The sequence below is a fragment of the Eurosta solidaginis genome, chromosome 2 (genome assembly GCF_040869045.1).
Source record: "Eurosta solidaginis isolate ZX-2024a chromosome 2, ASM4086904v1, whole genome shotgun sequence".
Classification (NCBI taxonomy): domain Eukaryota; kingdom Metazoa; phylum Arthropoda; class Insecta; order Diptera; family Tephritidae; genus Eurosta; species Eurosta solidaginis.
Genome location: NC_090320.1, coordinates 302,879,414 through 302,893,827, shown reverse-complemented (window position 1 = coordinate 302,893,827; position 14,414 = coordinate 302,879,414). Strand labels below are relative to the sequence as shown.

The following is a 14,414-nucleotide window of genomic DNA, read 5'->3' as shown; positions in this document are numbered from 1 at the left end:
GAAATTTGACAGGGCCGTTACTTCTATTACTATATGTACGCCCAATAAAAATTAGCAAAATCGGAGAAGGACCACGCCCACTTTAAAAAAATTTTTTTTTTTAAAGTAAAATTTTAACAAAAAATTTAATATCTTTACAGTATATAAGTAAATTATGTCAACATTCAACTCCAGTAATGATATGGTGCAACAAAATGCAAAAATAAAAGAAAATTTCAAAATGGGCGTGGCTCCGCCCTTTTTCATTTAATTCGTCTAGAATACTTTTAAGGCCATAAGTCGAACAAAAATTTACCAATCCTTGTGAAATTTGGTAGGTGCATAGATTCTATGACGATAACTGTTTTCTGTGAAAACGGGCGAAATCGGTTGATGCCACGCCCAGTTTTTATACACAGTCGTTCGTATGTCCTTCCGCATGGCCGTTAACACGATAACTTGAGCAAAAATCGACATATCTTTAATGAACTTAGTTCACGTACTTACTTGAACTCACTTTATCTTGGTATGAAAAATGAACGAAATCCGACTATGACCACGCCCACTTTTTCGATATCTAAAATTACGAAAAATGAAAAAAATGTCATAATTCTATACCAAATACGAAAAAAGGGATGAAACATGGTGAGGTAATTGGATTGGTTTATTGACGCGAAATATAACTTTAGAAAAAACTTTATAAAATGGTTGTGACACCTACCATATTAAGTAGAAGAAAATAAAAAAGTTCTGCAGGGCGAAATAAAAAATCTTTAAAATCTTGGCAGGTATTACATATGTATATAAATAAATTAGCGGTATCAAACAGATGATGTTCTGGGTCACCCTGGTCCACATTTTGGTCGATATCAGGAAAACGCCTTCACATATACAACTACCACCACTCCCTTTTAAAACTCTCATTAATACCTTTAATTTGATACCCATATCGTACAAACACATTCTAGAGTCACCCCTGGTCCACCTTTATGGCGATATTTCGAAACGGCGTCCACCTATAGAACTAAGGCCAGTCCCTTTTAAAATACTCATTAACACCTTTCGTTTGATGCCCATATTGTACAAACAAATTCTAGGGTCACCCCTGGTCCACCTTTATGGCGATATCCACCTATGGAACTAAGGATTACTCCCTTTTAAAATACTCATTAACACCTTTCTTTTGATACCCATATTGTACAAACAAATTCTAGGGTCACCCCTGGTCCACCTTTATGGCGATATCTCGAAACGGCGTCCACCTATGGAAGTAAGGATTACTCCCTTCTCTTTTACAGTTGCGCATCATATTTACACACCACGTCTTTTTCGATGAAATATTTTCACATTTTATTGGAATTCTTTCGAAATTTTCTATTTATTGCAAATTTTAGAAATTATGAAATTTTTTAAGTATCCAAAAAAATTGTACATAATATGTATGTTTATCAAAAACTCAAAAAATTTTCTAAATGTTTGGGCAGTGGGTAATAAATACGTGAGGTGCATGCATAAAGAATATAAAATGACTATAAAAAATAAAAGATCAAACGTGATTGTGCACAAGCTTGAGGTTCATCGTTGGCTTCTAGATCTCCGTTTGTATGGAGCTAATGCCAAAGGTAATGATGAAGTAATAATGCTCGAAACGTTTGTTAAAAATTAGTTTCAAATCGTTCTTATTATTATTTCGTTATTGTTGTAGTTGTGTTAGTAGCGACTTGCCAAATGCGTTTGTTATGAAAGCGCAAGTTTAGAACTTTGTTCATTAGGTATAAATAGCCTTTTGGCCACATGGGATTGTCATTCAGTTTGCACTGCTCAATCCTGTGAAATCTAAAAACTTTAAACCAACGCCAACAAAATGATGAAATTGGTAAGTTGTTCTAAGATTTTGTAATTTTTTTCGAATTATTTGTTTTTATACTCAGCGTGCTTTGCACACAGAGTATATTGACTTTGATTGGATAACGGTTGGTTGTACAGGTATAAAGGAATCGAGTTAGATATGAACTTCCATATATCAAAATCATCAGCGTCGAAAAAAAATTTGATTGAGCCATGTCCGTCCACCGTTCTTCCGTCTGTCCGTTAACACGATAACTTGAGTAAATATTGAGATATCTTCACCAAATTTGGTACACGAGCTTATCTGGACCCAGAATAGATTGGTATTGAAAATCAGCGAAATCGGATGATAACCACGCCCACTTTTTATATATATAACATTTTGGAAAACACAAAAAACCTGATTATTTAGTAAATAATACACCTGGAATGTTGAAATTTGACGTGTGGACTGATTTGAGAGTTTTGATAACAATTTGAAAAAAAATTTTTAAATGGTCGTGGCACCGCCCACTTGTGATAAAATCTATTTTACAAATATTATTAATCATAAATCAAAAATTGTTAAACCTATCGTAACAAATTTCGGCCGAGAGGTTGCCTTCACTATAAGGAATGCTTTGAAGAAAAACTAACGAATCGGTTAAGGATCACACCCACTTTTATATAAAAGATTTTTAAAAGGGTCGTGTACGAATAAAATAAGCTATATCTTTGCAAAAAAGAGCTTTATATCAATGGTATTTCATTTCCCAAGTGGATTTATAACAATAAATAGGAAAAACTTCAAATTTAAAAAAATGGGAGTGGCACTGCCCCTTTTATGACTAAGCAATTTTCTGTTTCGGGAGCCATAACTCGAAGAAAAATTAACGTATCGTAATAAAATTCCCTATTGTAGAAAATATTTCTGGTAAAAATGGACGGGATCGGTTAAAGACCACGGCAAGTTATATATAAAACAAGTTTAAAAGGGTCGTAGACTAGAATAATAAGCTATAACTTAACAAAAAATATCAAGTTTCAATTATCAAGTTTTATTGTAAGAGGAAAGTGGGAGAAATGTTTTTTTAAACGAACGGTGCCACGTTTTATGTAGAAAAGTAATTTATCTGAAATGAAATGTGCAATTGAAGCTCACGCTGAGTATATAATGTTCGGTTACAGCCGACCTTAGACACCTTTACTTATTTTATTTATTATTATTATTCTTCATCTACAGATCTTACTCGTTATTGCCGCTTTCTTGGCTGTTGCAATTGCTGCTCCTTCACCAGTCGCTGGACCCCATCCTGACCCAAATCCTCAATTTTACTATAGCCCATACCCAGCTGTAGCTTCTTATCCATATGTTTACTACGGTTAGATGCAATGGAATTACGTTAATCTTTTTGCTCTCTCGGTTCTGTGACTATTGCTCTAACAGGAATTTTATATATGGACAACAGCAGTGATATAAATTAACGGGTGTCGCGTGTTTTAAATAATTTTGTTGTTAGTTTTTTGATATTTTCTTAATAAAAATAAGTGCTTTAAAAAACTGCATGTGAGCTGTTTTTGTGACGATGTTATAGATAGACAGAGAGAAGGTGTGAGGAAGGTGTGAAGATAAAATATTTTTCGATCGACTATGTGAATACAAAAATCCTACAAAAATTAAGTGCAAGCTCGATGAAACTGATTTGCTTAAGAAAAAAATATTGCAAAGGCGTTAACAACCAACTGTCATAGGGTCGAGACATAAAAACCAGTGTTAAAAACTTAAATTTATGATTGCAGGATGTTTTCTTCATGGCTCAACATGCACATTTCTAAAGGCACTCAACGGAAAAGGTTTCCGTTATCATATGTAATATTAATATTATTGGTTAAGGTCGAGTAGACTCAAAGTGATCAAGAAGAATAATTCACAAATTATCCACACATAGTTCCGAAATAAAAGCCCGAAATACTTCGCAGATAGCTCCACATGTCCCCGAAACAATAACAAAATGATTTGAAAAACAAGTAAGTAATTATCTCGAAACAGTCCGAAATAATCCGAAGAAAGTTCAGAAATGTTCCAGAGAAAGTGCTGAAATTAAGCCGAAAAAATCCCGGATTTATTTCGAAACAAACCCGAACTTTTTCCGAACACATTCACAAAATAATTACGAAATATTCCCTCAAGCTATCTCCAAAGAATCCCAAATAGTTCCGATTAGCCATAACGCTCCCTACATGGTTGTGTTCCTCAAATGGTTCCGAAATTATATGGAAATCATACCAAAACAATCCGAAGATACTCCCGAAATTATCCTGAAAACACTTCCGAAATAACCCGGATATAGTCCCCAAATAATTCTAATATTTCCCAAAGTGATCCACGGATAGGCTCTAAGTGATCCCAAAAATTCTTGCCCTCAACGATAATTTCCACGTTTCATACTCGCATGGAAGACTAAACCTTCTCATTGTTTGCGTCACGAACTAGCATATTTCGTTTGTTTGTGTGGAAGACAAGCATTTTTCAATCAGTTCAGTTTTCGACGCGAATAAACGAAATGAATAGAATTCTGCGGGGCAGATTTGAAAGTTTTGTACTTAAAGGAAAGTTTTTTTGTGTTTGGTGCTCAAGGAGATGCAATCCAAATGTGAACTAATCTAGGCAAGAGTGCTGAAACTTCAGATACATACAATAGATTCGACGTATTGTAAAATTGTTCACTGCATATTCAGGCTAGTACCCAAGTGTATTCATGCACGGCAAAGGACTGTTACGTAGACTACTTTCCCCAGAGCGCTTGGATATTTCAAGGCGACACGATACCTTTTGTCATCCGATGCTGATAACTTTCACTCGATAATTTTACAACGATATTTTTTGGAGACCGAGTATGCAAAACCCTGGTTTCGTATTGAGTTGAAGAAAAAAATCTATCTCAGCTGAAAAGTCACTAGATATTTAACAAACTGTCGTGTGACGAAAATTGCACATTTTTTTGTAGCCTTACAACGAACCTTAGATCAATTCATATCAAAAAAATTTTTTAATGAGGAAGTGTTCCAAACTAAACTATTAGCTACTCTGAACCAAGAAGTTTCAGGAAAGCGCCGACAAATTAAAATAAAAGGATAGCTTAGGTTATTGCAATCCCTAATAGGCGGGACTTGATGCTTTCCCGTGAAGGCCGTTGGAGTAAGATTAAGTATAATAAACCTATTTTTCTGCAGACGCAGTTTTATTAGTTACCAGATCCCATATAAAAATACCAAGATTAGGTGATTTGCTTGTACAGATCGAAAATAAATTCTCCAAAGGCATCATAGAACATCTCAAGTCCAAGGCTTTCGGCAACCGTACGCAAAGCAGTGACCACCCACTTCGGCAATGGCGTTAACTCACAAACATCTTCAATGACTTGCATGCGCGGCAGCAAGGAGGGATGCAATTTCAATTGTTCATGCAACTGCAAAGAGTTTATCGTAATCGTACCAACATAATTATCGAAAAGCATAAAACATTCGATATTGAAACGCACAAAATCGGTTTCGTTGCCATTTTGTAATGCTGCTGCCTGCGGAGGCGGTTTCCAACACAACTCTGGACGTATGTACATCTTAAATTTATAAGTCTCGGCAAGATCAAAAAAGTTATGCAAATCTTTATCCGCAGGTTCAATGGCATCATTTATACGATCAAGTAATGTCATAAGACGCATGCCACTTTCCGTGTGATATTGGCAATTATGTTTTCTTGACTGAACGCAGCGCCGATGACGACTTGGCTCCAATTGCATATCCAACGCATTATCATCAGCATCCGAGCTACTTTTACGTGGCACTAACTCTTTGGTGCCCTGATGCTTTTTCATTGGAACTGGTAGCAGTAGCTCAGTACGTTGAGGCTGGCAACAATCTCCATTTAGATTTTTCATAATATTCGCAATGATTGCTGTATTGAGAGTTACTGTCTTCAAATCGATATATTTATTTCCCACGATGGTGGCGTACTTTTCGAACACATTGCTGGCGCGCAACTCTGCCAACTCCTGCTGTGTGATGCTGGTCATGCCGAGATGTCCCTTGTTATTTCTATCGATTACATGTAGTTTGTAGAGATTATCATGTTTGCTGGCGGGTGTGATGAGTACCACGACGTCTGGTGGCCATATACCGCGTTGCAGCTGCTGGATGATATAATCCAATGAGGTTTCCTTCCGTTTGCTCCCGGTATAAGTATCAACTAACGGTTTCGGTTGTACATGTACTAAACTTTTGATGATGAGTGGCGAGGAACCGTCAGTAATAACGGCACTGCGTACGGTACGTTTTTTTCTCAGTCCTCTCGGATTTCCACGGTCTTGTCGCTCTTTAATTAATTTAGTGCAAAGATCACGAATGGTTTCGCTCATCGGTGGTATATTCATTTGCATTGTTTCGTATTTCTTAGTTAAGAGAGTTTCAAGAAAACAGAAAACAAAAATAGACAGAATTTTGTACAAGAAATCTAAATATCAACAATTCATAACAAATAGTTTTTGATATTTTCTTTATGTTTTTGAGTGAAAATTCTTTCAGATATTTTTTGTAGATTTTTTTGAATTCCTTACAAAGGGTGCATCTGAAATTATCTAATAAATTTCTTCAAATAGTAACTTCTTCATCAGTCGATTTTTTGTTCGATTTATTGACGTTCATCCTTAAATTGCCTTGTGATTTTAATTCAACGAAAAATATGGACTGATTTAAAACATGCTTAAATTTCAGCAGTTCTAGATCTTCCTTGCAGGTGAGAACTTCTGCGAATAAGAATGTTACATATCATTTTCTATCGCTGAAGTCCCTATTTCGATCCAATTTGATAATCATCGCCAGACATATTGCTACATTTTCAAATTATTATCCACCAAGGCGAAAGCATACAGTAATACTACCCAAACCGAATGCGACTCGTCTATGTTCCACACAATGGTTTAATAGGCTACTCATGTAGCTTATTACGCCATCCTCTATTCACCGTACTTCATCCAACGCGGATCCCGTTGGGAAATCAGTGATTGTATTCGGCTTCATAGAGTAGTCTCATCATCGACACCGCATACGCAACAATAGCTAATTCCTCACACTCAGCTTGTACATTAAGCTTTTGATTGTGTTGTGCAATTGATTGCATTTGCCAAAGCCTTCCTCTACCACCGCTAAGCAGTATTCGATCGACTGACTGTCTGTCTTTCTATATCTTAGAAGGCATAGAAAGCGTTGCCAACTGCCCGCGCCAGTCAAATAGAGCTACGGCCAACGTCACGCAATAAAAACGACATATACAGATACACATTTTTGAAGAGTGGCACGAAACATTGAAAAATTGTTAATTGAATATAAAAAAACACGCGACGAACGTGATTGTGATTCTTTTTAGAAAAATTAAAAAAAAGAAATTGTGAAAAACTAAAATTTGAAACTTTTTAAATGGGTGTTTGGCGAATAAGACCGCCCCACTAAGGAAGCCAAAGCAGGATATGGCCACCATATGGAGGAGGCGCCCTCCAAGGCATTAGCAGCACGTGGGGTAGCAAGACGGCGTACCACATCGGTAAGTCGGAGTTTATAATAGGACGTATGTAAATAGGTATGTGGGTATTATTAATTATTGCCTTTATTTCGGCTTCGCATGCATATTTATCAGTTTTGTCAGGTTGATGCGACTAAATCGAATATCACAATGAACTTTAGAGCTCTCAGCAACAGCTTTCATTTAATATCCATAATACACACACATTCTAGGGGTATTCGGGCCCATGTTTTGGCCTATATCTCGAGACCCTAGTCACTCAGCGGTGTAAAACTTACTCTGTATTATAACGCACATCAACAGCATCAATTTGATACCCATAATATAAAAACACATTCTAGGTGTATCCGGGTCCATGTTTTGGCCTATATCTCGAGACCGTAGTCACCCAGTGGTGTAAAACTTACTCTGTACTAAAGCATACATCAACAGCTTAAATTTGATACCCATAATGTAAAAACACATTCTAGGTGTATCCGCGTCCACGTTTTATGCTATATCTCGAGACCCTAGCCTCCCAGTTGTATGAAAATTGTCCTGCACTATAACACTCATCAACAGTTTTCATTTGATATCCATATTGTATAAACACATTCTAGGGGTACCCGGGTCCACGTTTACACAAACACGTAATGTGACAATGCAATATCTTTCAACAATGCTTGATGAGGAGCATATTAGCTTCATACGTTAATTTATCTAAAAATCTTCTCGAAACATTGCCTGAATCGCTTCAATTTTTCAAAAGCTATACTAAACTTGATATGCTGAGTACGTTACGGGAGTTGAACATATGCAATAATCGTTTTGATCACATACAAAGCTGTCTTTATAAAACAAAAATCTTGAAATCCTATTAACCAGTGATAATCGTATCAATCATATAGATATTTAAATCAAAAATTAAATATATATATATATACATATATATGTTTAACATTACGAATTTTAGTCTACGAACTCATTTATTTTTTAATTGACACCAATAATCTACTAAACAAGTCATATAACGTACAACAATTTATTTTTGAAAATTCAACCTTTTTAAAATTTAAAAATATCAAAATAAATGTAACACATAAATTAGTAGTACCAGTATAATGATCTTACCATTTAGTAAGCTGTATTATTCAAAATTTTTGCATTTTTCGACAACTAGTACTCTTATTTTATTTGAAAAAGTTTGTTTCTTCAATCAAATTTAATCTAAACAAAATAATTTAATTTAGAATACTAATGCCACATTTGTTACAATTTATATTAATTGATTTAAAACAATAGTCAATTTATTATTTATATTAATTATACGCACTTCTTCTCCAGTTTATATTCAAGAATATATATCACCTACACATATAAAATATTTTACAACAACAGACATACAAGCACCGCAATGAAAATTAATTCATATTCAAATCGAAAATAACACAATCCACTACAAAAAAAAGAAATAACTTTGATTTTTAAAAATGAAACAAATTTCTACAATTTTAAAAAATCTCTTAAAAATTTTTTAAAATAAATTTTAACGAAATATTTTTCTAAATATCAATATTTCACATTGAAATGTAAATCATATTTAAAACTCAATTTATACTCATTAACATAACATGCATCAATGACAATTTTACCCTCAAACAATTAAAGGAATCAACTTTTCATTCCTTATCAACAACTTGGACATACATTATGCAGAGTACAATTATATATTGAACATATATTCTGCATAATACAAGTTTTTAATTGTTTAATGATTATGCATACAAAGTTGCAATCTACTATCATTCAACCTCGTCCTAGGTTCTTCAATCCCATTATTATAAATAACAATATATATATATATTATATTATAAATAACTAATATTAATTCACATAAAACTACTACAACAAATAAACACTAACAACAATAACAACTTATAGTAATCAATATACACTGTAAATTAACATTAAAAACACAAATTTTTCGTTTAACTGGAGGGGGAGTATATGTAGGGTTATCTACTTATAATAAATATACCTTGTTAAATTTAAAAGTTTATTATTTTAAGATTGTTTATGGTTAATTATCAAAAATTTAAAATATTGTCAGTCATCAAAAATATCTTAAAAAAAGTAAGCTTAAATAAATTATTCAAAATTATATAGAAAATTATTATTTTCTATAGCTTTCCACTGATGGATGAATTTGAATTGAAAACTAAGTAAAATAATGAAACTAATTAGTTTTATGTTTGGTAACACTTTCAAAATTTTGTACAAAGAAATCCTATGTAAAAATTGCAGGAGTATTGTAGTGTTCCAATAGTATTGTGGTGTTAAGGCACGCCGAATACTTGAAAACTAAGTAGCTTGGCATAAGAAATATTTTAACTTTAAGTAAATCAGGAATACTTCTTGAAAGCGGTAAATTTATAAATGAATAACGAATCGCGATTGAACAAATTTACTTTTATATTCAGATTTTGAAGCAAATGTAAAAAAGATTTGATTTCGAAAGAAGTGTTTTGTGTTTTATTCTCGTAGGTACAGAACCCCATAAACTTCAATAACAACGCTGTTAATTAATTTCCAGTACCTACTTAAATGTAATCAGGTTCCGTTATTGCACAGTTGAAACTTTTAAGACGTTTGATTTTTAATATCAACGTTCAGGCTACACCAAAAAGCAAATTTTTGAGCATTTTCTTACTAAAACCTAACTGCGCTATACATTTTATTCTTTCCAATTAACAACATAATGCTGGAACTAAGAGCTTTGTCAGCAAAACTAAGCTCAAAACGTATAGTTAGTGAAGGCATAGACTTATCCTAGAAATTTTAAAATATAATACCTAAAAGTAGTGTTTTTGTTTGTGCAGTTTGAATTAAGTCTCCTATTCGCTAAGTTTATTAAAAAATTTTGTATAGAAAACCGTGGAAACATCCTGAAATTTTATATTTAACAACGACTATGACACATTTGTGAATTGCTTGTATCACAATCAAATAAAACAAAAATTTGGTCCTTTTTTCTGAGATTTGGTTTTTTTTCAATGAATTTTGGTCCCAAATGAAAACATGGTGTGGCAACCGTGATCACATACATACATTAGGTACTCACATTTCTACTTTAACTACTTTAAACCAGCAATAACTACTTTTACACTATTAATTTATGTTGGCCAAAAACGACTAAAACTATGACCAGGAGCATGCCAAATCATATCATTGAAACTTTTGCGTACATTTCAATTCGTTCTAATTATTCATGAGGCCAATTTAAAACAGACCTACATGCAGATATACCTACATATATAGGAAAATGCACAGTTAGTGTCATAATTTATTACAGTGGACGTATATAGAAAAGTGCTGTAATAAATTATAGCTGAAATCCTTCCCTATGTTTTGAAAACAAATTACCAAAAAACATTGTGAAATTTGAGAGACTTACCGTTCACGTTTTAATTTAATATCTGCTAGTCATGTTCCTCTTCTCCTGCAAGTGGAGTTTTATAAATCTAGAAGTGTGAAAATAGATTTCATGTCCAAAAATTATTGTTCCACGAATTACAGCTTTGGTGTTATTAGGGGCACTAATTTCGATACTATACCTTACCTTAAGGTCTGCAAAGTGGGCAATTGCCAATTCGTAGGACTTTACAATGTTAAAAGTGTCAGTTAAAAGCACTGCGAAGGGACAGAACTAGTACAAGTTCCGCTTCCAAATGCGATAGTTATGCAATGGGTCGAATCTACTGCGATTCGCTACAGAGTTGTCACTTAAGGATTGATCACCAGTTGTGTTTGCTGAAAGTGCCCAATCATTGTAATTGTCAACATGAAGAAGTATGTACGCATACAAACAAAAGGTATTAAATTTTATAAGCTTTTGCGTTCGTACCTACTTAGACCCGGATTTTATGCGGAACTGAGGCAGGTGCGTTCATATTACATATCGTCGGCTTGGAGTCTAAACAACTATTTAGGCAGGCAAACAACTACTCAAATACTTCATTGAAATCTTATGAGTTTGACTCAATATAAACATGGCTTACTTGGTTAGTAGCCACTTTGTGATGCTACAGTTTTGCTTGGTTGATTAGATCTGCGGTTCAAGCAGGTGTGATTCAAGATGCGAGTTACACAAATAGTGATGCATGTTGTTCTATGCTTTCATTTCTCTCACGTCCCTCACAAATATAAAGTAGCATCAATTTGAAAGCACCCTTCCTTATTCGCCGAGGTTGATGGTATACTCCTAATTATGTTGTATAGTAAGGAGTTATAAATATGTATCAACTTCAAGCATTCTATATAACCATATTCCAGTTACATTGAAGAGAAAGAGAATCTCAGAAATCTCAGACCAATAAGTCTTGTATACACATATGGGAACTTCTAGAAACCTTTTACTCTGGCTGCGAGATATTAACTGAGCTAGAGCAATAATTATTAAGCACAAGGTAGACCACAAGGTGCTGTGATATTTGTTCTAGCTCATTATTAGAAATGATATTCTGGTAAAGCTCAACGCAAATGGCGTAAAGATTGTGGCATACGCTGACGATAGGGCGATTTTGATTTCAGGTGCCTTTCCTTCCGTTATGAGTAAAATTATGGATATTCGATTGGAAAAAGTAACTAAATAGGTTAGCACAGAAATGTAGCTTAAGGCTTAATCTGCACAAAACAGAACTGCTACTTTTCGGAACAAAGTAGACGCGAACAACTTTTATCTTCTGAACCACTGCAGAATATGTAAAAGACGCAATCATTATACCATCTTGCCTACATAAAATTAATTAGATAATTGAATTGGGCGTGGCATAGCCTTTTCATCTTACCTCTGCTTATGAAGAAGGCCGTCATTAATATAATGTAAGATGTGTCGAATATGCCAAGTAACAAAACAAAGGCTATGCAGCAAATTCGTCTGTGTTGAAATTCACTTCCTCAAATATGTACATAAGTAAAATGTTCAGTTATGTTTTTGCACCTTACATTTTTATAATGGAACACCACCTTGTAAAAATATGGTTGAAATATATCTCTGTAAATATTATAAATGTTGACTAAGAAATGTAAATTATAGTTGAAATGGAGTCCAAATTCAACTAGTTAAATAATTTGAATTGTTATACTCCCAATACCAGAACCATCATCGGCGCTATAACGAAACTTTACAAAATTCAACAACATCGAATTTGCTTACTAACTTCGTAACTTTTGCTCATTTCTCTCTACTCGCGCAGATACGCGAAATTCTTCTCTCATGTTTCGACTTGCATCCCCTGTTCCTTTAGCAACATGTTGCCAGCTACACACTTTGTGCCCAGACGAACTCACACTAACATGACCCTACACTGGCGCCGTGCCGCATGACATCATTGCGAGTCTCGAAAAATTTCCATTCATCGGTTGCATGAAGCAAGTTCGTTTCAAGTTGGATGATGCTACACACACATACATATGTATATATACGCTATACCCGATAAGACCGAAAGGACACAAACTGTGTCAACATTTTTAACGAGCTTCATGAACTACATTTCTGACCAAAATAAAGGATACGACAGAATGCGAAGTGACTTCAGTGCAAATTCTGATACGGCCAAGATTTGAGCGCGGCATTCTGACAGCAAACGGCAATATTTTAACTATAACGGCTAACATGGCGTGTTCATAAGTGTTTGTGTGTGTGTGTATGGAAAGAGCCTATTAGTGCGGATGGCATGTTGGTAACGGTACATTGACGTGTTTAGCTTATTTTCATTCGGTTATACATCTAACTTGCATTGTTATTGCTTTTATTTGTGAACATCGTGCAAAGGACGAATGTTCGAGCCTTTAGCATCGCATTTGCCTCGCAGTGCGGCTAAAATCTCAACTCGTGCGTGTTAACCACCATCATCATCCGCATCCTTGGCTTGGCAGCCAAGCAACTTTTCAGTCATCATTCAGCAGTGGCGGCGAACCGACGCGTTATCTAATAAGAACCATGATATATCGGTCAGCGATTTAAGAGTTCGAAAGCTCGAATGACGGGAGTGCAGTGTCGAAAGTGCAAAAGGATTATCGGATAATAATATAAGGATTTTTGTCTTGCATTGTACGCTGTGAGTGTGAAGCCTTGAGTCGATACGCCATTGCCGCTTGCAAACAGTGGGACGTGTGTGAGTGATTGTGTGACTAATGTTTTGTATTACCAACAAATTTTTTTGAAACTGAAGTTTCGTATTTCAAGGAGAGGTTGGCGGCAATTTCGGAAATGTTGGCATAATAGTTTCAGTGTTGTTGTTTCAATTGTGGCCTTCAGCCCATCATGTCGGTGAAGGCAAAGGATGAAGTGAGATTGCTGAGCTTGCGGTTTTTGTCATAGTGTTGAACTATCAGTTATGGCAAATACATATGTATGGATGTGTTGGTAGCGAAGAAAGTTTCTGTGTGATGTCATCCAGATATTTATACACAGTGAGAAAAATATTTTAGCAACAATGAGGTGGGTTGTGGCACAACATAAAAAATACAGCAAAAATTTCAGCAAAACAAAATAAAGTAAAATAAAATAAACTATAATAAATCAACTTATTTTGTTTTGTTGATTTTCCGACAGGGTAGATAACTGATGTATATTGGAACTATTTTGCTATATAAATAAAACTTAATAAATAATCAAATATAATAAATTAAAATATTTATGTTTGTTTGTTTAATGGTGTGTTAATTTATACTTTTTATTTAAGAACTCATGTGCTTAACACCGGCTTATAATAATTGAATATTCAATTATTATGTTTTTCTAAGAGAAACTGAAAAGAAAGAAACATTTACTGGCATATTGCGATGGTACCATTTCTAAAACCACCACGCAATTATCATCAGGCAATTTTGTAATGTTATCAAAGGTTTCACCGAGATTCGAACCGCGAAGCACACGTTGAAACTGCAGTTGCCTTAACCACTAGGCTATCCTGCTTGTATTTGTTTCCTTGCTTAATTCAGTTTATCTCATTTCTACACTAACAACACAATTGAGACATTCTGTATCTAT

At 34.5% G+C, this 14,414-nt stretch overlaps 2 protein-coding genes across 7 annotated transcripts in view; one reads left to right on the top strand and one right to left on the bottom strand.

Annotated features, from left to right (window-relative positions):
• Positions 1 to 5,084: 5,084 nt before the first annotated feature.
• Positions 5,085 to 6,242, bottom strand: LOC137241905 (uncharacterized). The gene has a single exon (XM_067769258.1). It carries the CDS (start codon positions 6,240 to 6,242, stop codon positions 5,085 to 5,087), a length of 1,158 nt encoding a protein of 385 aa, XP_067625359.1.
• A 6,739-nt stretch (positions 6,243 to 12,981) lies between these two features.
• The window catches only part of LOC137241334 (neural cell adhesion molecule 2), a 70,961-nt gene continuing 69,528 nt past the window's right edge, over positions 12,982 to 14,414 (top strand). For 5 of the 6 annotated variants that reach the window (XM_067768828.1, XM_067768824.1, XM_067768821.1 and 2 more), the window contains exon 1: positions 12,982 to 13,862. The gene's annotated coding sequence lies outside the window, so the exon portion shown is untranslated. The remainder of the gene's footprint in view (positions 13,863 to 14,414) is intronic. The other variant, XM_067768825.1, reaches the window with a different exon arrangement.